The sequence below is a fragment of the Mchenga conophoros genome, linkage group LG7 (genome assembly GCF_057382185.1).
Source record: "Mchenga conophoros isolate Kocher_MC1m ecotype Shallow Benthic linkage group LG7, M_conophoros_male_GT1.1, whole genome shotgun sequence".
Classification (NCBI taxonomy): domain Eukaryota; kingdom Metazoa; phylum Chordata; class Actinopteri; order Cichliformes; family Cichlidae; genus Mchenga; species Mchenga conophoros.
Window position 1 is genome coordinate 4791416 of NC_140532.1, and position 21209 is coordinate 4812624.

Genomic DNA, 21209 nt, shown 5'->3' on the forward strand with positions numbered 1-21209 from the left:
CACCTGCTCAGAAGCTGGCCTTGCCGCGCGGCATGTGATCATCCGGGTACTTGTGGGTATACCACATAACTGAAACCGAAGTCTCCCATTAGCTGCCTTTAATCTCCCAGTTTAGACGATATTTTCGGGGTTTTCGCTTAAAAACGGAGTTTGTCAGAGATTGTATCGAGAAAACATCGAAATCGATGGTGGAACATTTAAAAATAACCGCAGATAACGCGTAAGCAGAGGTAAGAAAGCACATTATGGAAACGTGACGGGGAACACGTTGCATAACGTTTAATCCTGGCCAATCACCTCGCTCCTTTCAGCCCTGCGTATTCCTGTGGGTGGAGATGTTGATAGCGAGGACATCTTGCATGGCCGACTTAGGCTGGTGATGTAGTTTGTGTACAGTGTTTAATATGTTAGTAAGGTCGAGAGAGCGTTGAATTTGTGCAGACTAACCCCGTTTGTGGCAACAAAACGTAAGTATGTACGCGTTTGTACGTTTTGCTAACTACTAGCATATTTTATATGGCCTTCGCCCAAGCGCCGTGTGTTAGCTCATCAAAACAATACATTTGAAACATCGTTTGACTCTGTTAATGTTCTGTTTTCGAACTTAATCATGTTGAATTATTCAATTTCAGCGTTGCTGCTAATTGAGAGAAGAGTTGCAGCCCCTTTCTGCGTCAGCTGCGGTTTCCACCTTTCTACACATGCATTCATTGCTGGTCAGCAGACCCAACGCTGTGGATAAATTCATGGAGCTTGGTTAAGGTCCGACAAACCTTTATCGCCATCCAGGAACGGAGAGCAGCTTTAAAGCTACTTCGGCCTTGGATGTGTATTTGTGACTTTGTTTTTGCCACAGAACAACGTTAGAGGGCGTCGTTTGTTGTTTGTGGGAACTCCTTAATACCTTTTTCACCCCACTAGTGGTAAAATAAAAAATAAGGGAGGCGACATGGTGGTCAATACCATCCATTGGTTCAGGAAGGGACTACGGCTGCATGACAACCCGTCTCTGAAAGACTCTATCCAGGGATCGGACACCCTTCGTTGTATTTATATCCTAGACCCCTGGTTCGCTGGATCCTCCAATGTGGGCATCAACAGGTGGAGGTAAGATGGGTCACATGCTGCTTTAGCTTTTAAGTATGGGTATATAGGAGTGTTATGTGGGTTAAAGGTTTGTTCTTGGTATTCGTTGTTTAAAGCTTGAATCTAGATAACATGGACTTTGAGGCAAACATCTTCATTTACTTTATAAACCTAATCATAACAATTGGTCACTTAATCCTTAAGCGCCTGTCACAAAGTTCATATTATTTAGATTCTTAAGACCTGTGGAGAGCTGCATCGCCACACAATATGGTGTGCTTTCAATTGTCAAAGGGTGTTTAGGTCAAACTTAATCCCTGGTTATAGTTGCTTAGTATCAAGACTTGTGGTATTTTTAGCAATCACCCAATCAAAACTTAATATTGTTTTAGTTGTAACCTTTATCTTCACTAACTGCATACACTCTCTCTTCACGTCATTGCTTACACTCGTCCAGCTGCTTTTTAACACAAATATCTAATCAGACAATTGCATGGCTGCAACCTAATGCTTTTAGGCATATAGACAGGGTCAAGATGACTTGATAAAGTTTAAGTGACTCGTCAGAATGGGAAAGAAACATAATTTAAGTAACTTTTAATGTGGTGTGGTTGTTGAGACCAGATGGGCTGGTCTGAGTAGTTCAGAAAATGCTGATCTACTGTGATTTTCCAGTACAGCTATCCTTAGTTACAGACAGTTGTTTGAAAAAGAGAAAATACCCAGTTAGGCTGAGTTGCGTAGATCAGAGGAGAATGACCACACTTGTGGGTATTGTAACAACAAGTCAGGTGACCAGTCATTACACCCAAGGTATGTAGAAGAGCATTTCTGAACACACAATAGAGCTGGGCGATAGAACGATAACGATATGTATCGCGATATAACTTTTACTCGATAGAGAAATTAAGCTATCGCGATAGACCTCGCCGCTCTTGTCCTCTTTAAAAAAAAAAAAAAAAAAAAACGGTCAGCCAATCCAAATTAAGTGGCGCAGAGCCGAACCAATCACAGCCGCAGCGTCACGTCGCGTGACTTGTTACGTACAGCACAAGTGCCAAGCCGCACGTGTGTTTGTTTGGGAAGCAGCCAGCGGGTAATGGAGCCAGCGCGTAATGGAGGAAATGAGTGTGCCGACTAGAAAAATCAACCGAGCGTGACCGAAGAGAAAACAGATGATGGTTCCAATGCCGGAGAGATTGTCGAATGGAAGAGCCATAGAAGTTCCGTAGTCTGAAGGTATTTCGGCTATTTCAAGTCTGACAAAAAACAGTAGCGTGCACTGTAAATTGTGCCGAAAGCAAGTCTGGAAATACAATAAACTGGTGCATGCGTCACACTGTGCGCCACGTTATTGTTTCGGTGAAATGAATTTCTACAATACTGTTAATTCTACTCTCTGCAGTGTTTAAATGCTTACATATACACACAGTTACTGTCCGTCCACACATACGACTCTGTTCTGCTTCTATGCCCCAGCTTTGTTTACTTTTTCCCACCGAGGCTTCTAGACTTCTGATTGGCCAACATTTCTGCACGGTTAGGAATCTAGCGCCACCTGCTGCTTTGGCACGTTCATAGCAGCGTTTTCCTTCATTTCTCCCTTTAAGTGTGGACGGGATTATTTTTTAAAACGAAAACGGAAAATCTCAGTTTTCAAAAATACCCGTGTACGTGTGGACGTAGCCTCAGTCTCTGACTGGAAGCGCTAATTCGTCATTCGGCTTTTGTCAGACTAAAGTAACTGTTAAAACTGTTTGAAAAGCTAAGCTATACAACAAGGAGAGATTGAGAATTTCCTTTTAGTTCTCAGTTTATTTGATATTGACAAAAGTTAGTCAGTTTTGTCTGTTCTTCTGTAAAACAAACTAAGATTTATTTTTAGAATTAATATTTTGTTTCTAAGTGGAATTGACAATTTAGTCTGTTTCGTTTGTTCTATTTTGACACTTAAACGCTTTAGCGGCTGCCTTTTGTGTAGTTTGCAATATTTGCCTTTATTTATCTGAAAAAGTCTCATGTTCCTTAAGTACATCTACCCTGTTGAACTTATTATGGGAAATAAATATTTAAATAAAAACAAGCTGCTGATTATTTCACATTTTACTTGTGAGCAACGGCACATTTAAATCTTACAAATATAGTTATTTGGCTTATATCGTGATAGATATCGTTATCGCCTGAAATGAAAAAAACATATCGTGATATGAAAAAATCTCATATCGCCCAGCTCTAACACACAACATGTCAAACCTTGAAGCAGATGGACTGTAACAACAAAAGACTTCAGCAGGTGCCACAACCCTAAGCTTAAAAATGAGAAACTCAAGCTATGCAAAGATTGGTGTAAACAACATAAAAGCATGAGTTTATCGTGGAGGGTATTTTCTTCATACAGTTTGGATCCCTTAGTACCTGACCATTGTTTAAATGCCACAGCCTATCTCAGTATTGTTGCTCAGTATTGTTGTCAATCCTTTTATGACCACAGAGTGATCATCTTATGATGGCTGCTTCCACCAAGTGAGAAAGCTCAGATGATCTCAAACTGGTTTCTTGACCATCACATGAGTTCACAGTGCTCAGTTGCCATCCACATGTACTAGATCTCTATCCAGTAGAGCACCTTGGAGATGTGGTGGAATGGGAGATTTGCATGATGGATGTGGAGTTGCCCAGTCTGCAACAGTTGTGCGACGCTGTCATGTTAATATGGAAATCCCTCGGGAATGTTTCTAGCACCTTGTTTAAACTGGCACAAAATTAAGAAAGTTCTGAAGGCAAAGGGGGGAACCAACACAGTACTAGCAAGGTGTTACTCCAGCACGTTTTGTAGAAGAGTTAGGGGAGAGAAGCAGGGCAAAGTGGCTCTCTAACATTAACTAACTAGCATACTGTTTTATTAAAAAACGTTTGGTTTGTTTTCTGAAGCACTTATCTAATTCAGAATGGAGAATTATGTAATTGCACATCTTTCCATAGATGATGGGAATTTGATTGAACAAAAAAGTGCTCATTTTGATCAGGCAGACAAGTCGTTAAAATAGTAGTTTTAAAATATTTACATTCATTCTTTAGGGGGTGGTACTTTGCAGCTGTTTTTTAAGCATTGATTTGCTGCAATATTATAATTTTATGCCTATTATTTGGTCCTCTTCCAACAGCAAAGGTACACGTAATTGGAAAATGAGTACAACACTGAGAGAGGACCATGTCATGTCATGGACAAAATATTGAATTTGTCCCCTTAAAGCATAAATCTGCCCGACTAGTTTCCCTTGTAAGGCTGGACATTAATCAAATTTTAATATTGATCACAATTTTAGCCCCAACCAATATTAAAAATTTGTTAATAGAATTCAGAACAAACAAAATGCTACCTAATGGGGATTTATATTTCAGCAGGAAATTTATTGTTGATTTCTGCTGTGCATCTCCAGGTGCTTTTTTTTTTTTTTTTTTTTTTGCCACACTTTTTGAACCTCAGTGAGAGAATGACGGTCACACCATCATCATCATCATCATCATCATCATCATCATCATCATCATAAGATAAGATAAGATAACCTTTATTAGTCCCACACGTGGGAAATTTGTTTTGTCACAGCAGGAAGTGGACAGTGCAAAAGTTATGAGGCAAAAATTAGAATACAATAAGAATAAATACAGTACACAACTGTACAGAATAGAATAAAATACTATATACAGTAGAATAAAATAAAATAAATATACAATAAGATAAAAATAGAATACAAATACAAATACTATATACAACTGAGTAAAAATACAACGATGACAGAAAGGATTATTGCACTTAGTATTATTGCATATGTATGGATGTGTGTGCTTGATCAGTTAAAGTCTTTATTATGGAGTCTGACAGCAGTGGGGAGGAAAGACCTGCGAAATCTCTCCGTCCCACACCGTGGGTGCCGCAGTCTCCCACTGAAGGAGCTGCTCAGTGCTGTCACAGTCTGCTGCATGGGGTGGGAGATGTTGTCCATCAGGGATGACAGCTTAGCCGCCGTTCTCCTGTCACTCACCACCTCCACTGGGTCCAGAGGGCATCCTAGAACAGAGCTGGCCCTTCGGATCACCCTGTTCAGTCTCTTCCTGTCCCCAGCAGAGATGCTGCCGCCCCAGCAGACCACGCCATAAAAGATAGCAGAAGCCACAACAGAGTCATAGGTCTTCAGGAGTGGGCCCTCCACTCCAAACGACCTGAGTCTCCGCAGCAGGTACAGCCTGCTCTGCCCTTTCCTGTAGAGGGCGTCTGAGTTATGAGTCCAGTCCAGTCTATTGTTCAGATGAACACCAAGGTACCTGTAGCTGTCCACAGCCTCAATGTCCATACCTTGGATGTTCAGTGGTTGCAGTGGAGAATGCTTGTGCCTGCGGAAGTCTACCACCAGTTCCTTGGTTTTACTGGCGTTGATCTGGAGGTAGTTCTGCTGGCACCAGTCCACAAAGTCTTGGGTCAGACCTCTGTACTCCTTGTCGTCCCCATCAGTGATGAGGCCGACTATTGCAGAGTCATCAGAGAACTTCTGCAGGAAGCACTGGGTGGAATTGTGGGAGAAGTCTGCAGTGTAGATGGTGAAGAGGAACGGAGCCAGAACCGTTCCCTGTGGGGCCCCCGTACTGCAGACGACCCTGTCCGACACACAGCCCTGAGTCCTCACATACTGTGGTCGGTCGGTGAGGTAGTCCAGGATTCAATTCAATTCAATTTTATTTATATAGCGCCAAATCACAACAAAAGTCGCCTCAAGGCGCTTCATAGATACAGAGAAAAACCCAACAATCATATGACCCCCTATGAGCAAGCACTTTGGCGACAGTGGGAAGGAAAAACTCCCTTTTAACAGGAAGAAACCTCCGGCAGAACCAGGCTCAGGGAGGGGCGGCCATCTGCTGCGACCGGTTGGGGTGAGAGAAGGAACACAGGATAAAGACATGCTGTGGAAGAGAGACAGAGGTTAATAACAGATATGATTCAATGCAGAGAGGTCTATTAATACATAGTGAGTGAGAAAGGTGACTGGAAAGGAAAAACTCAATGCATCATGGGAATCCCCCGGCAGCCTACATCTATTGCAGCATAACAAAGGGAGGATTCAGGGTCACCTGGTCCAGCCCTAACTATATGCTTTAGAAAAAAGGAAAGTTTTAAGCCTAATCTTAAAAGTAGAGATAGTGTCTGTCTCCTGAATCCAAACTGGAAGCTGGTTCCACAGAAGAGGGGCCTGAAAACTGAAGGCTCTCCCTCCCATTCTACTTTTAAATACTCTAGGAACAACAAGTAGGCCTGCAGAGCGAGAGCGGAGCGCTCTAATAGGGTGATATGGTACTACAAGGTCATTAAGATAAGATGGGGCCTGATTATTTAAGACCTTGTATGTGAGGAGCAGGATTTTGAATTCAATTCTGGATTTAACAGGAAGCCAATGAAGGGAAGCCAAAACAGGAGAAATATGCTCTCTCTTTCTAGTCCCTGTCAGGACTCTTGCTGCAGCATTTTGGATTAGCTGAAGGCTTTTCAGTGAGTTTTTTGGACATCCTGATAATAATGAATTACAGTAGTCCAGCCTGGAAGTAATAAATGCATGAACTAGTTTTTCAGCGTCACTCTGAGACAGGATATTTCTAATTTTAGAGATGTTGCGCAAATGGAAGAAAGCAGTCTTACATATTTGTTTAATATGTGCGTTGAAGGACATGTCCTGGTCAAAAATGACTCCAAGGTTCCTCACCGCGTTACTGGAGGCCAAGGTAATGCCATCCAGAGTAAGAATCTGATTAGATACCATATTTCTAAGATTTTCAGGGCCGAGTACAATAACCTCAGTTTTATCTGAATTAAGAAGCAGAAAGTTAGCGGCCATCCAGGTCTTTATGTCTTTAAGACATTCCTGCAGTTTAACTAATTGGTGTGTGTTATCTGGCTTCATGGACAGATAGAGCTGGGTGTCATCTGCATAGCAGTGAAAATGTATGCTATGTCTTCTAATGATACTGCCTAAGGGAAGCATGTATAATGTAAACAGAATTGGTCCTAGCACTGAACCCTGTGGAACTCCATAATTAACCTCAGTGTGTGAAGAGGACTCTCCATTTACATGCACGAATTGGAGTCTATTAGATAGATATGATACAAACCACTGCAGCGCAGTACTTGTAATACCTACAGCATGTTCTAATCGCTCTAATAGGATATTATGATCAACAGTATCGAACGCTGCACTGAGGTCTAGCAGGACAAGCACAGAGATGAGTCCACTGTCAGAGGCCATAAGAAGATCATTTGTAACCTTCACTAAAGCTGTTTCTGTGCTGTGCTGAGCTCTGAAACCTGACTGAAACTCTTCAAATAAACCATTCCTCTGCAGATGATCTGTTAGCTGTTTGACAACTACTCTTTCAAGGATTTTTGATATGAAAGGAAGGTTGGAGATTGGCCTATAATTAGCTAAGACTGCTGGGTCTAGAGATGGCTTTTTGAGTAAAGGTTTAACTACAGCCAGCTTGAAGGCCTGTGGTACATAGCCGATTATTAGAGATAGGTTGATCATATTTAAGATCGAAGAATTAATTAATGGCAGGACTTCTTTGAGCAGTTTTGTAGGAATGGGGTCTAAAAGACACGTTGATGGTTTGGAGGAAGTAATTATTGAAGTTAACTCAGAAAGATCAATTGGAGAAAAAGAGTCTAACTTAATATCAATGGTACTAAGAGTAGCTGTAGATAATATTACATCTGTGGGATGATTATTGGTAATTTTTTCTCTAATGATAAAAATTTTATTTGTGAAGAAGTTCATGAAGTCATTACTAGTTAACGTTAAAGGGATGGTTGGCTCAAAAGAGCTCTGTCTTTTTGTCAGCCTGGCTACAGTGCTGAAGAGAAACCTAGGGTTGTTCTTATTTTCTTCAATCAGTGATGAATAGTAAGATGTTCTGGCTTTGCGGAGGGCTTTCTTATAAAGCAGCAAACTATTTCTCCAGGCTAAATGATGATCCTCTAGATTTGTGACACGCCATTTCCTCTCCAGATTACGAGTCATCTGCTTTAGGGTACGTGTTTCAGAATTATACCACGGAGTCAGGTACTTCTGATTTGAGGCCTTAGTTTTCACAGGAGCTACAGTATCCAGAGTCGTACGTAGTGAGGAGGTGAAATTATTAACAAGATAATCGACCTCTGTTGGGGTAGCGTTCAGATAGCTGCTTTGCTCTGTGTTGGTACAGGGCATTGGAGATGATAACAGTGGGTGGATTATATTCTTAAACTTAGTTACAGTGCTTTCAGAAAGACATCTACTTTGATAAAGTCTACTCTTCACCGCTGTGTAATCAATTATTGTAAAAGTAAATGTTATCAGGAAATGATCAGACAGGAGAGGGTTTTCAGGAAACACTGTTAAATGTTCAGGTTCGATGCCATATGTTAAAACAAGATCTAGAGTGTGATTAAAGTGGTGGGTGATTAAAGGATCCAGGTAGTGAGGTGATGGTCCACTCCAGAGTTCACCAGCTTGTCCTTTAGAACCGAGGGAAGAATGGTGTTGAAGGCACTGGAGAAATCAAAGAACATGATTCTCACAGTGCTTCCAGCGGTCTCCAGGTGAGCGAGGGAACGATGTAGGAGGTGAATGACGGCATCATCCACTCCAATGCCAGGCTGGTAGGCAAACTGAAGTGGGTCCAGTGATGAGCTTATTAGGCGCCGAAGCTGAGCCAGGACCAACCGCTCCAGGGTCTTCATCAGGTGGGATGTCAGAGCCACCGGCCTGTAGCTGTTGACGTCCTTGGGGCGTGAAGTCTTTGGCACTGGTACAACACAGGAGGTTTTCCAGAGCTGTGGGACTCTTCCCAACCTCAGGCTCAGGTTGAAGAGGTGCTCCATCACCCCACACAGTTGGTCCGCGCAGGACCTGACGACCCTCGAGCTGATGCCATCTGGACCCGCTGCCTTCTTGCCATTAATCCTCCTCAGTTCCCTCCTAACCTGGGTGGTTGAGAGAGACAGGCTGGAGCCTTGTGTTGAGTGTGTATTGGATGCTGCAGTTGGGGGTGGGGGGGAGTGAGCAGGGTGAATAGAGGAGGTGTGAAGTGTCTGAGGTGGAACAGCAGCAGTGGGGGTGGGTGAGTCTGCAGCCGATGTTGCAGACTGCCTCATGGCTGAATCAAATCTGTTGAAGAAATGATTCAGTTCATTTGCCCATCTCACATCCCTCCCAGGCAGAGAGTTCTGCTGTTTGTGGCCCGAGATGGTTCTGAGGCCTCTCCAGACTTCACCAACGTTGTTTTGTTGAAGCTGGTTCTCCATCTTCTGCCTGTAGCTCTCCTTCCCATTCCTTATCAGTCCCCTCAGCTCTCTCTGCACCCTTTTCAACTCCTCTTTGTCTCTGGATTTGAAGGCCCTCCTCTTCTGCTTGAGGACGGTTTTAATTTCTGGGGTAATCCAAGGTTTGTTGTTGGAGAAACACCGTACAGTCCTGGTAGGTACAGTGTTATCCACACAGAAGTTTATATAGTCAGTAATGCATGTAGTAAGGCTGTCGATGTCCTCTCCGTGGTCATCACAAATCACCTCCCACACAGTCGACTCAAAACAATCCTTAAGAGCCTCCTCGCTCTCCTCTGACCATCTCTGTACTGTGCGGGTGGCTGGTGGCTCCCTGCGCACTAAGGGCTCATACACAGGGACAAGGTGCACCAGGTTGTGATCAGATCTGCCCAGGGGAGGGAGAGGTGATGAACTGTATGCCTCTTCTGCATTGGCATACAGTAAGTCCAGTGTTTTATTGACTCTGGTTGGGCAGGTCACATACTGGGTGAAGGTGGGCAGTGTGGAGTCCAGTGAGGCATGATTGAAGTCCCCTGATATTATGAGAAGGGCTCTCGGTGATTGTGTTTGCAGTCTGCTGACCACAGAGTGGAGAGAGTCACAGGCTGCATCCGCGTTGGCCGAGGGGGGGACATACGCTGTTATCGCGATAACATGCGAGAACTCCCGGGGCAGGTAGTACGGACGAATGCTAACAGCTCAATGTCTCTGCTGCAGAGTTGCTCTTTTACAGTGATGTGCCCAGGGTTACACCATCTGTCGTTCACAAAAACTGCCAGTCCCCCTCCTTTCCTCTTACCGCTGTCTCTGGTCCTGTCCGCTCGCAGCAGCTGGAATCCCGGTAGTGTCACGCTTGTGTCCGGAGTTAGCGATGTTAGCCACGACTCCGTTAGCATCATGATGCTACATTGCTGGTACTCCCTCTGTGACCAGGTTAGCGACGTCATCATCATCATCATCTCAGTACAAGGGATAATAATCATAGCTTTAATATAAGGGCACATATCAGCAAATTCCTGGAGTGAAATTGCTGAAACTGTAGGAATCGATGTGAGGGAATCTAGAATCTAAAAAAAAAAATGTGATAAAAAACAGTAGGGGACCCAGGAGGTGAAAAGTCCCATCATTTTATCTGTCTCTACTGGCTAAAACACCAGTACACGCCCATATGACAATTAATACATAATGCACACGGCAACGTCCTCAGCCACTTACATAGGTCATGTTGTAGGCTCTGCAAGGATCCCCTGCAGAAGTCTAAATCGAGCCTCAATCAGCACCTGCATGTGCCAGTCACACCTGTTTTCTGCACCATGCAGCTTGAAGTTTCCTGGGTGTTTTGTGGATGAGTAACACTGCATTAAGACAGACGTATGAATGAACTATAACATTATGATTAATGTTGTTGTTTTTTTAAGCCTGCTGCTATTACTACATACTATTTTGAGTAAAATTTCAAAGTGTGGACATTACTGTTTCAAGACAAACTGCCAAGGCTGACATTTTCTCTACAAAATGCCTTTTGTAGATGAGTTGGAAAAGATGGTGCAGAAAGCTGCATCTGGCCAGAAGGAAAAAACGCACAAACCTGGAAGAGTTGGCAAGATTTGTAGAAAATACACGCTGGCAATAAGCAGATGCATGGGTACCAACGGCTACACCCTCGCACCCACAATAAAGAGGATGTATGTTGCACGACAAGACGCGATAAGATGGCTGATCAGTTTGTTTCACTAACTCATCTACACAGGGCATTTTGTAGAGGATATGTCAGGTGTGGCAGTTTTTGTCTTGAAACAACAACGGTTTTCACCTTGAGCTGCTTTAGTGACCAAGATCTTGACCAATTCCAACTAGTTGGTAATATTTTTTTTTCTTGTTTTATAGTATTTTTTTTCTTCCCAGAATGCTCAAATAATTTTCATCAGATTTAGTAATTTAAAAATAAATGATGATATTGTTGATGGTTAATTGTAAAAATCTCCAAAACTTTATTCATTCTCTTTAAACCCACCCTTTGACATTAGTTTCAGTTTGATAGTGGATCTTGGGGGAAGCTGCACACAGTGCATATGTTACAAGAAAGCAGTAAGTGAATTATTTTTGCTATATTTATTTATTGCAGATGTTCATATGTTACATTACATTACTAGTCACATGTTGCACCAGTGTCCAGCTCTTTTTGTCTTTAAAATCAGTTCACTGTGGTTAAAAAAATATTTATTACTTATTTATTTATTGCTGAGTCTGTGTGAAAGAGAGGGCTTTCACCATTTATATCCAAAGAAGGACATATAAAGGTTGCAGGCAGTAAGCTTGCTGCCCAGCTACTCTGACAAGCTATTTTTTTTCCTGCTTACTGACTCTGCTGTTCAACTCTGAATCAGGGGCTGCAAATTAGGGGCTGCAAATCTGGGTCAGTATGTTGTTATGGTCATTACATCATCCATCCTCACTGCTTTGACCTATATTAAACACACACACCCCTTTAGTCAACTACACCATGTCATTTGTGTTATTACATGCACACTATTTTTAGCTTATCCCATACGTCTATACAGCCGCATTTGTTCACAATGTTGCAAGCAACTATAACTGCTTAGTTTTACTACCACTGGTACACTGATTTAGATTGAATGGAATATGTTTGAGTTCTTATGGAAGTGCTCTCCCTGTCTTGTCTCCATTTTCATGCTGAAACAATACAAACTGGTCAGTAATTTGTGCTTTGTAGCTTGTGAACCTTAATGGAAAAAAATGATGGATTATTTATTTTCAATAAATGCTGAAGAAAACCCATGTTTTAACCTTGGATACACTCTGTTACATAAAGCACTAAACTGAAAGGGAAAATTAGGCACAGAGAAAAAGCTGGCTGTAAATAAAAGGTGATTATTGAGACCTCAGATTGGTCGGAATGGCTCAGAATGGGAGCTGGAGTGGTGAGACAGAGAAGCATACTGGGGTTAGTGGAGCAGAGGTTTACTGAGGGAAGCTGACCAGACAGAACAGAATTCAGAAAGTAGGGAGTTAAGCTGATCTGGGCAAGCAGTGCCAGAGTGTTAAGCTAAATCTAGTAGCAGAAAACTGCAGTGAGCAGGAAGATTTGCAAGGTAAATGGAAGACGGCACAATTTCTAATACTGCACACATGCATATAGAGACACTAAACTGGAGCAGAACTTCACCAGCTGCACATTAGTCAGTTTTCAAGTCTCTTCAAGCTCAGCTCTGACACATCGTTGACTCCACTAACCATCAAACACACCCATTTCCACTGCCACAATACAGCAGACGCACGCTGCAGCACAGAGAGAGGAGGGGAAGCCACTCCAGAAGTGATTATAGGTCAGTGTGACCCAGAAAGGAATATCGAGGGAGTGTCAGAAGGGAAGACCAGTGTAACAATGGGAAATTAAGAAATACTGTAATCTGTGGGAATATTATGATACATTACTTCCATAATGTATCATTACTTCATTACTTCCATACAGTTAAAGGGTTTTTAATTTGTAGAATTAGAAGATAAGAGAGCCGTTATTAAAACTCTTGTGGATAATAACTCGAGTGTATTAAATGAGGATATGAAGGCATGAGAGTGTTTGTCAGAAGATACAGGTAGTGTGCTGATAACTGATTTTTAAAATTTACTCCATATCTGCTTGCCAAAGCCAAACTCTTTGTTAGATCTTGAATTATATTATGAAATCCTAGTAATAAAGCAATTATTATTTTTAGGTTGTGGTTTAGGTGTCAGTTACTATATAAATGCCACTCGGATGTTAATGGAAGACAATGGACGTGACTTGAGGATTTTTTTTTTTTTTTTAAATTATGTTAGATGTTGTTGTTTTTTGTTTTTGGTTGTTTGTTTTTTAGTTTTGTTTTGCTGCTGGGTTTGTAGATAAATTGTTGAGAAAATGTTTGTTTAAAGGCATAAGTCATGAGTGCTCCTACAGTATACATGCTCTGCTTTTTTGCCAGTAATATTTACAGCAGTTTCACCAGAAGAGGGCTGCATGTTCACACGAATACACTGCAGTATCTATGTTGCTGAAAGAAACTGTCTGCTGTTTATTTATTGTGTTTTGTCCATATCTCATGATGTCATCAGTGATGTTCTAAAATTATATATATTTTTATGATGATGGTGGTAATGAAATGGAAATATGTTAGATTTTTTTGTGTTTTCTGTCCACAAATGCAAAATCATCAAGTTTTGGCAATCCAACATAATGCATTTTTGGACATGCAACAGTGCAACATGGTGCATTTGAACCTTTCCACTTTTAAAAACGTCTGGCACCATATTGTCAAATATTTAGCTCTTTAGACCTTAGAACCTGCTAAGATAACCCAAAATGATAGCAGAAATTAGTGAAGGTGATCTCTGCCCTTGAAAAAATGGAAACTCTCATAGTCATCAGAAAACGTCTATATTCAGGTATCAAAAGTCATGAGTGAGGGTACCGGAGAGCTTGTTGCATGTTGTTTTATGGGAGAAATGGTTAATCTACTAAAAACTATTTCTATACTGAATTTATTAATTGTAGTCTATTACAACTTTTCCATTCCTTGTGCCTGTTATCATTGGTCATATGAGACTGATACGGTTTTACTTAATCAATCAATTGTAGCCAATTATTTGATCCTTCTGGGGTTTTTCTTTTAATTTTTTTGTTTGCTTTTTTTAATAAATAGGTTTTTGCTGCATTGTTTAGAAGACTTGGATGCCAGCCTGCGCAAACTCAACTCCCGCTTGTTTGTCATTAGAGGCCAGCCTACAGATGTCTTCCCTCGTCTGTTTAAGGTACGAGTTTTGGAATAGAAGATGCAGTCCTGCACTTTACTTTTACTTCAAATAAACCTAATATAATGAAAGGGATTTAAAAAATAAAAATAAAAAAGGTGCAAAATTGTGTCTGCTGAACTTAAACAAAGGAGATCCAAAGTTATTACATGGATGTTCAGACTGAAAAATCTATTTCCCAAATATCGATGTGTGTGTGTGTGTGGGTGTGTGTGTGTGTGTGTGTGTGTGTGTGTGTGTGTGTGTGTGTGTGTATATATTTGTTAGAAAAACACATGTTTCTAGTTGTGTATGAAATGAACTGTATGCGATTTTAAGTTAATCACCGTTCCATTTTGCTGTCAATGACTTTCAAATGTTGCATGCATTCAATAAAATGCAGCAGATGTGTAAACACTACTGTTTTTCGTTGTTACCCAGGAATGGCAGATAAACCGTTTATCTTATGAATATGACTCTGAGCCTTTTGGCAAGGAACGTGACGCTGCCATCCAAAAACTAGCCAATGAGGCTGGGGTGGAGGTCACGGTGCGGATTTCACACACCCTCTACAATCTGGACAAGTGAGTGACTGTATAGAGTAATTAAGCTGAAAGTCTCATAGTAATGAACCAATTTTAAGGCAGATTGTGACCACCTACTCTGTCTCTGCAGGGACTGCCTTTTAATACATTTTTCTCTTTCATAGGATTATAGAACTTAATGGCAATCAGCCTCCACTCACCTACAAACGCTTCCAGGCTGTAATAAATCGAATGGATGCCGTCGAGATGCCAGCGGAGACGATCACATCTGAGGTTCTTAAAAACTGTGTCACACCAATCAGTGAAGACCATGATGAAAAGTTTGGGGTGCCCTCCCTTGAAGAGCTTGGTAAGTTTTTGTGTTTATGTGTTTTCTATCATCCATCTGTATCAGAGTTGGGGGCAAACTGCAGTTTTTAAGTTGAATGTGGTACTTTTTCAGGTTTTGAGACAGAGGGTTTAACCACAGCAGTGTGGCCTGGAGGAGAAACTGAAGCCCTCATGAGGCTAGAGCGGCATCTCGAGCGGAAGGTAAAAATACATCTTACTGAGAACAAAGTGAAAAATTAATTTAGAAACTTCCTCGGGTTTTATGTCTTAAAAAAAGAAATGTCTTCCTTACATGTGCAGTGAATTGTTCAGTGTATATACAGGTGTAAGAGAAATATGCACTTTAACTGGATGATCGCTATTTCTCAGATTTTTGACTACATTTCTTTATTGCTCTTAACATAGTACATCATGTGCATAGAGGTCAGTAATCCAGTTTGTGTTTTCTCTTTTTTCCTCACATTACTTCCAGTATCAAACCAGCTGAGTTCCTCTTGCATTATTTTGCGCTTAATTATTATTAATTTATTTTTTTTGTACTGAGCTACAACAAGAGTGTAATATCTGTCAAATGTCGTCATTAATGATCTTCAGTAGTGACTTTATTGAAGGTTAAGTTTTGCTGTCGGAGACTCAGAAATGTAACATCTCATTTATTGTCAGTTATTCAGATGAAGCTGACTAACCTTTTTTATTTATTTATTTATTTATTTATTTTAAACAGGCCTGGGTTGCAAACTTTGAGCGTCCACGTATGAACGCTAACTCTCTGCTGGCCAGTCCAACAGGCCTCAGCCCCTACCTGCGCTTTGGATGTCTCTCATGCCGGCTCTTCTACTTCAAACTTACTGATCTCTACAGAAAAGTACTAATGCCATAGTATTATATTTGTTGGGCTTAGAGGCTTTAGCGTCTGTTTTCAAATTTGTATTTTTTTCTTTCATAAGCCTAAATCAGCTGTCCATCATCCCATCAGGTCAAGAAGAACCACACACCACCACTGTCCTTATACGGCCAGCTGCTGTGGAGAGAGTTCTTCTATACAACTGCCACCAACAACCCCTGCTTTGACAAGATGGATGGCAACCCCATTTGTGTCCAGATACCCTGGGACCGAAACCCAGAGGCACTGGCCAAGTGGGCAGAAGGACGAACGGGCTTTCCTTGGATAGATGCTATTATGACCCAGCTGAGGCAGGAGGGGTGGATCCATCATTTGGCAAGGCACGGTGTTGCTTGTTTCCTCACCAGGGGAGACCTCTGGATCAGCTGGGAAGAAGGCATGAAGGTAAGAACGGAGAAAAGGGAACAAGTGCTTACATGAGGCTAGATTTTCTAAAGCCAAAAAAAATAATAAATCTGAAGATGTAGAGGAGTCAGGTTTATTCCCAGCCTTATTGAAGAACAATATCCTGAAAGGTTATTATAGATTTTTATGTCCAGTGAAGCCAAAATCATGTTTCCTGCACCAGATTTAAGTGCACATGAGTCACTCTGGTTATTATTCATTGTTTAAAAGTGCACTTAAAGAAGAGTCAGAGTAAATTGGGTACCTTGCTGTTGTCTTCTTTCTCTCATTTGTTGTTGACCATTTTCTGTTTGCTTTTTTTAAAACAGGTTTTTGAAGAGTTGCTTCTGGATGCAGACTGGAGTGTAAATGCTGGCAGCTGGATGTGGCTTTCTTGCAGTTCATTTTTCCAGCAGTTTTTTCATTGCTACTGCCCCGTGGGATTTGGACGACGCACCGACCCAAATGGCGACTATATACGGTCAGCGAGACATTTTATGAAGTATCACATGAAAATAGGAACAATAGTGTGGGTATTTGTGTATCCCTACAGTCATTTCAAGTAACTAAGTACAATCTCATGGTTAACTTGTGGGGAGGGTTTTGTTTTTTGGGTTTTTTTTGTAGCGTCACATGGGTGAGGTTACAAAAGAGAACATTGAACTTTGTTTAGCACTTTATATAATTGTTAGTGTATTTGGGATAATGTGGCCTGTGTTGCACCACAGAAGTTCTCCTGAATATGAAATGTGATACAGTCATGTGGTGTAATTGGTAAACACTGATGAGAATTTGTCATGGGACAAAAAGAATGCACTTTGAGCCACAGTATTAACTGCATGTGTGCCAGCTAATGTAACATGAAATGCAGTACATCCATGAACTTGGACCAGTCTGTTACATTAGTCTACATTACATTGTGTCATCTTCGTCTGATTTTGTGTCTGCTTGCAGGCGTTACTTGCCGATATTGAGGGGTTTTCCAGCCAAATATATCTATGACCCTTGGAATGCCCCAGATGAAGTACAAAAGGCAGCCAAGTGCATCATAGGAGTCCACTACCCCAAACCCATGGTGAACCATGCTGAGGCCAGTCGCATCAACATTGAGAGAATGAAGCAGATTTACCAGCAGCTTTCCTGCTACAGAGGACTGGGTATGGATGCCAGCTAGATACTAATTAAATGTCATGGCATTATTAATTTTGCTAAGTGTACCATTCAGATAAACATTTTATCTGCTGTTTGTGAGGATGACTGATCTTGTCCTATGACTTTTTTTTTTCTCCTGATAAATGCACAGAACCTTATTATACCTTCATTAGGATGTATTAGGATAAATTCTAACTCATAAGTACAGGTGACTGCCGGAATCTCCATAATACTCCTACCATCGTATTAAATTACATCTGCAACTCAACACACAGAGAATATGTCTGTGAAGGTTCTCAGTCATCCAGGTCATCGTAGTCAAAGGAGCTTGCAAAGAAAAGCGTCTGGACTTCTTTAAGTTGCTTGAAGACGTTTCACCTCTCATCCGAGAAGCTTCTTCAGTTCTAAGGTCAAATGGTGGAGAGTCCCAGATATAAACCTAGTGGGAGTTTCCCCCCACAGAGGGACAAAAGGACCCCCTGATGATCCTCTAATCGCCTGAGCCAAGGTGTGAAACTGGGCGTGGGTCCCAATCAGCCAGAGTTTCGGGTGTGTTCATTGTGAAACCTGGCCCCACCTTATCATGCGAATTCCTGAGGTCAGATCTCCCACTACTCCCACTAGGTTTATATCTGGGACTCCCCACCATTTGACCTTAGAACTGAAGAAGCTTCTCGGATGAGAGGTGAAACGTCTTCAAGTAACTTAAAGAAGTCCAGACGCTTTTCTTTGCAAGCTCCTTTGACACAGAGAATATGTTTGACACATGGTAACAGTTTGAACCCAGAAGTAGTAGTAGTAGTAGTAGTAGTAGTAGTAGTAATAATAATAATATCCATCCCATTCATTTTCTTCCAATTATCCAATTTTCGTGAGTGGGCTGGAGCCTATCACCCACTCTGTTGCAGGGCTAATAATAATAAATATAATTGTTGTTTGTTTGTTTTGTTTTGTTTTTTTTGTTGTTGTTTGTTTGTTTTAAAATAGCCCAATAGTTAATATTTTAACTATTTTAATTTGAAATCCTTTTGTTGTCTCACAGGTCTGCTGGCAACAGTCCCTGCCAATTCCAACTTTGGTGGAAATGGCACTAATCCCAGAGCAGTCTGCACAGTGACCAATGAAGGTGCAGGAGGGTCCTCTAAAGACCCCTCTGTGCAGGTGGGAATGTCTCAAACAGGTACGTATTGAATATTTATTTATAGTCACACCTACAACATTGAAAATCTTGATTTATTGCAAAATACAATTTCTGAGAGTCATCAGACTCACACTAAAATAAATACTCATGAGACTGCAGTGGTAGGAAGGGTAATGTTAAGTATATGAATTCCCTACCTGTAGGCTTTTTGATAACTGTTGAGAACTAGAAACTGAAGATTAGGCTTTATTACAGAGGACAGCTGAATTACTGTTGTTCTCGAGAAGCTACTGGAAACCGATAAAGCCGAGCTAAAATTGTGGACTGAAAAAATTAACATTTAGCATTTTTGTACATTTTGCGAATAGGCATGTATGCAGTTTGTTTGCAAATTAATTGTATGTTATGTTTTTAAAACAGAACGAGCACAGTCTGTGCAGAAGCGTCGTCATGAAGAGACTCCCCTTGAAAGCAGCTCTAAATCCTGGAAGCAGAGTAAATAGGGTGCTGAAGACAGAACAAGGATTCCTCAGTCTGTCTGTATCATCTGGGTAGCATCCCCCCTGCATTGCCCCAAATAACGAACAGTAATAGCTAAAAGTACCAACCATTGTAGAGCACGAAAGGGAGGGGGGAACTGGATTTATCTTCTATCTTTTGACTTTTAGTCTTAAAAACTCTTTAGTACATGACATTCAAATTATCAGGACTTGACTCGATCGGATACATTATAGATCTCAGGAACAGATGAAAAGTTAACAGAAGGAATCTGCAAAAGGGGTAAAGCAGCAAATACAGCTGAGTATAAAATCTTCTCATCAGGATGTTGTGAAGCTACCTATTGTCTTCCACTACAATATGTAATTGTACAAATGCTGAAACTAGTAGCCAGTGCGCTTTACCCCCCCTACACTCCACATTAATGAGGTCAGAACATGATCAGGCTCTGATTGGAAGGTGAAACACAATCAGTGATTTTCAGACAGCCTGATCTGATGCTTCAGCTTCCACACTATATGTAAAAATGTCAGAATAAAAAAACTATTCCCATTAGAGTGACAGAACCGTAGGAGTTTTTTTTTTTTTTGTGTTCAGCTGACACTATCACTCACTTTTAGTAAACTGACTTAAAGTAAAATGACCTGGATAAACTTTCTTTTTATTTTTTAACAGCCCTCTGTATCTTTAGCACCATTATTACAGCCATACAATATTGATTGTAAATAAGGTTAGCACGTTGTTAAAGCAGGCCATACAAAAGGCGTCATACGTTTTGTAAATATTTCTTTTTAATTTCCAACTTTTGTATATTTGGTAACAGGATCTCAAAATTCCTTTGTAAATAAAGCTACCAAAAAAAACTCTGGGGGAAAAAAGTTCTCTGAAAATGTGCAAGCCCCCCCTCCCCCCTTCTCCCATGTGATCATAAATCTGTTATTTTTGTATCAATTACCAAATTACAATTGTATTGAAATAAAGGATGAAATATTATTGCGTTCTCATTTCTTATGATACCTCAGATGTTTGTTCCTGTAACTCATTTCATGCTAATTTTATTCACTGTTTGCCTTCTTCAATATTCCAACCTGAAGTAGACACTTCCTCAAATTTGTTTCACAGCAGACATATTGACTTGATAAATTAAGCATTTGTGGCATTTTAACCACGATGATTCACTTCCAAGTGTCCCAGGGAACCGTATGGATAACGGCAACACCCCCCCTAAGAGGAATGAAGCTGTCGTTAACACACCTGCTTTTCCTGCTGTGAAACTTCAACTTGTCTATGAAAAGTCATGTGTGGTTGGTGCCAAGTTGGAGTTATCCAGCCACCATTTAGATCCAATTTACATGGTGACAGATTAGCCAAAAGACCCTTCCCTTTATTCACTGACCTACTGAATCTGCACTAAACTTGTCTGAAACCTACGAGTAAGAAATGATGTCAGGCCCTGCATTAAAACATTTAAACAGAAGTTATATATTGGTCTGAACCAGAGTTTGTTCACTCGGCATCCTTTATGAAGTTTGTCCACCTTTAAACTCAGGCTGTAAATGTTGCAACAGATATTGTGAAAGACTGAAACTATCCCAGCAGTTGTGTGTATTTAGAATACAGAACTGAGGCTCATTTCTTCATTTTACAGGAAAATAGTTGATTTGTTGAAACGTGTATGTATACATTATACATGGCATATAAGCCAGCACAGCCTGAAAACTTGAATAAGAAAGCTTAGCCAAGGAGACTTCAGGAATGGGTTTCTGGGCTTCTTGGATGTGCTGCACACCACGCCATGTTTTCAGCTTGTAGCCATTTGGGAATCAACACACAACCCTAGTTTATCCCTGGAGTTGGATACCTTTTTTTTTTAAGCTTGATGGTTGAGATGTCAGTGCTAAGTGGACAAAAAAACCCGAAATTTCTTTGAAAATAGTCAGGTCCAAGGACTGTACAGAAAAACCACCTATATTATCCAAAGAACCAAAGAAAAACTGAAAGACATTTAGAACAGCTGGAGAACCATTGCTC

At 41.0% G+C, this 21209-nt stretch overlaps 1 protein-coding gene across 4 annotated transcripts; it reads left to right on the forward strand.

Moving 5' to 3' along the window:
• On the forward strand, positions 1-20171 carry cry1b (cryptochrome circadian regulator 1b). Of its 4 annotated transcripts, none has more exons than XM_085281655.1 (13): positions 1-230; positions 312-471; positions 633-1107; positions 14137-14245; positions 14666-14808; positions 14934-15118; positions 15212-15300; positions 15824-15964; positions 16076-16387; positions 16717-16868; positions 17342-17544; positions 18582-18719; positions 19101-20171. In XM_085281655.1, the coding sequence occupies exons 3-13, from the start codon at positions 950-952 to the stop codon at positions 19181-19183; spliced, it is 1713 nt and encodes a 570-aa protein (XP_085137781.1). In that variant the 5' UTR covers positions 1-230; positions 312-471; positions 633-949; the 3' UTR covers positions 19184-20171. The 4 variants fall into 4 exon arrangements, with proteins under 4 accessions (XP_085137781.1, XP_085137779.1, XP_085137782.1 ...); XM_085281653.1 differs by having other exon boundaries at positions 312-467; XM_085281656.1 differs by lacking the exon at positions 312-471.
• The last annotated feature ends 1038 nt before the right edge of the window (positions 20172-21209 follow it).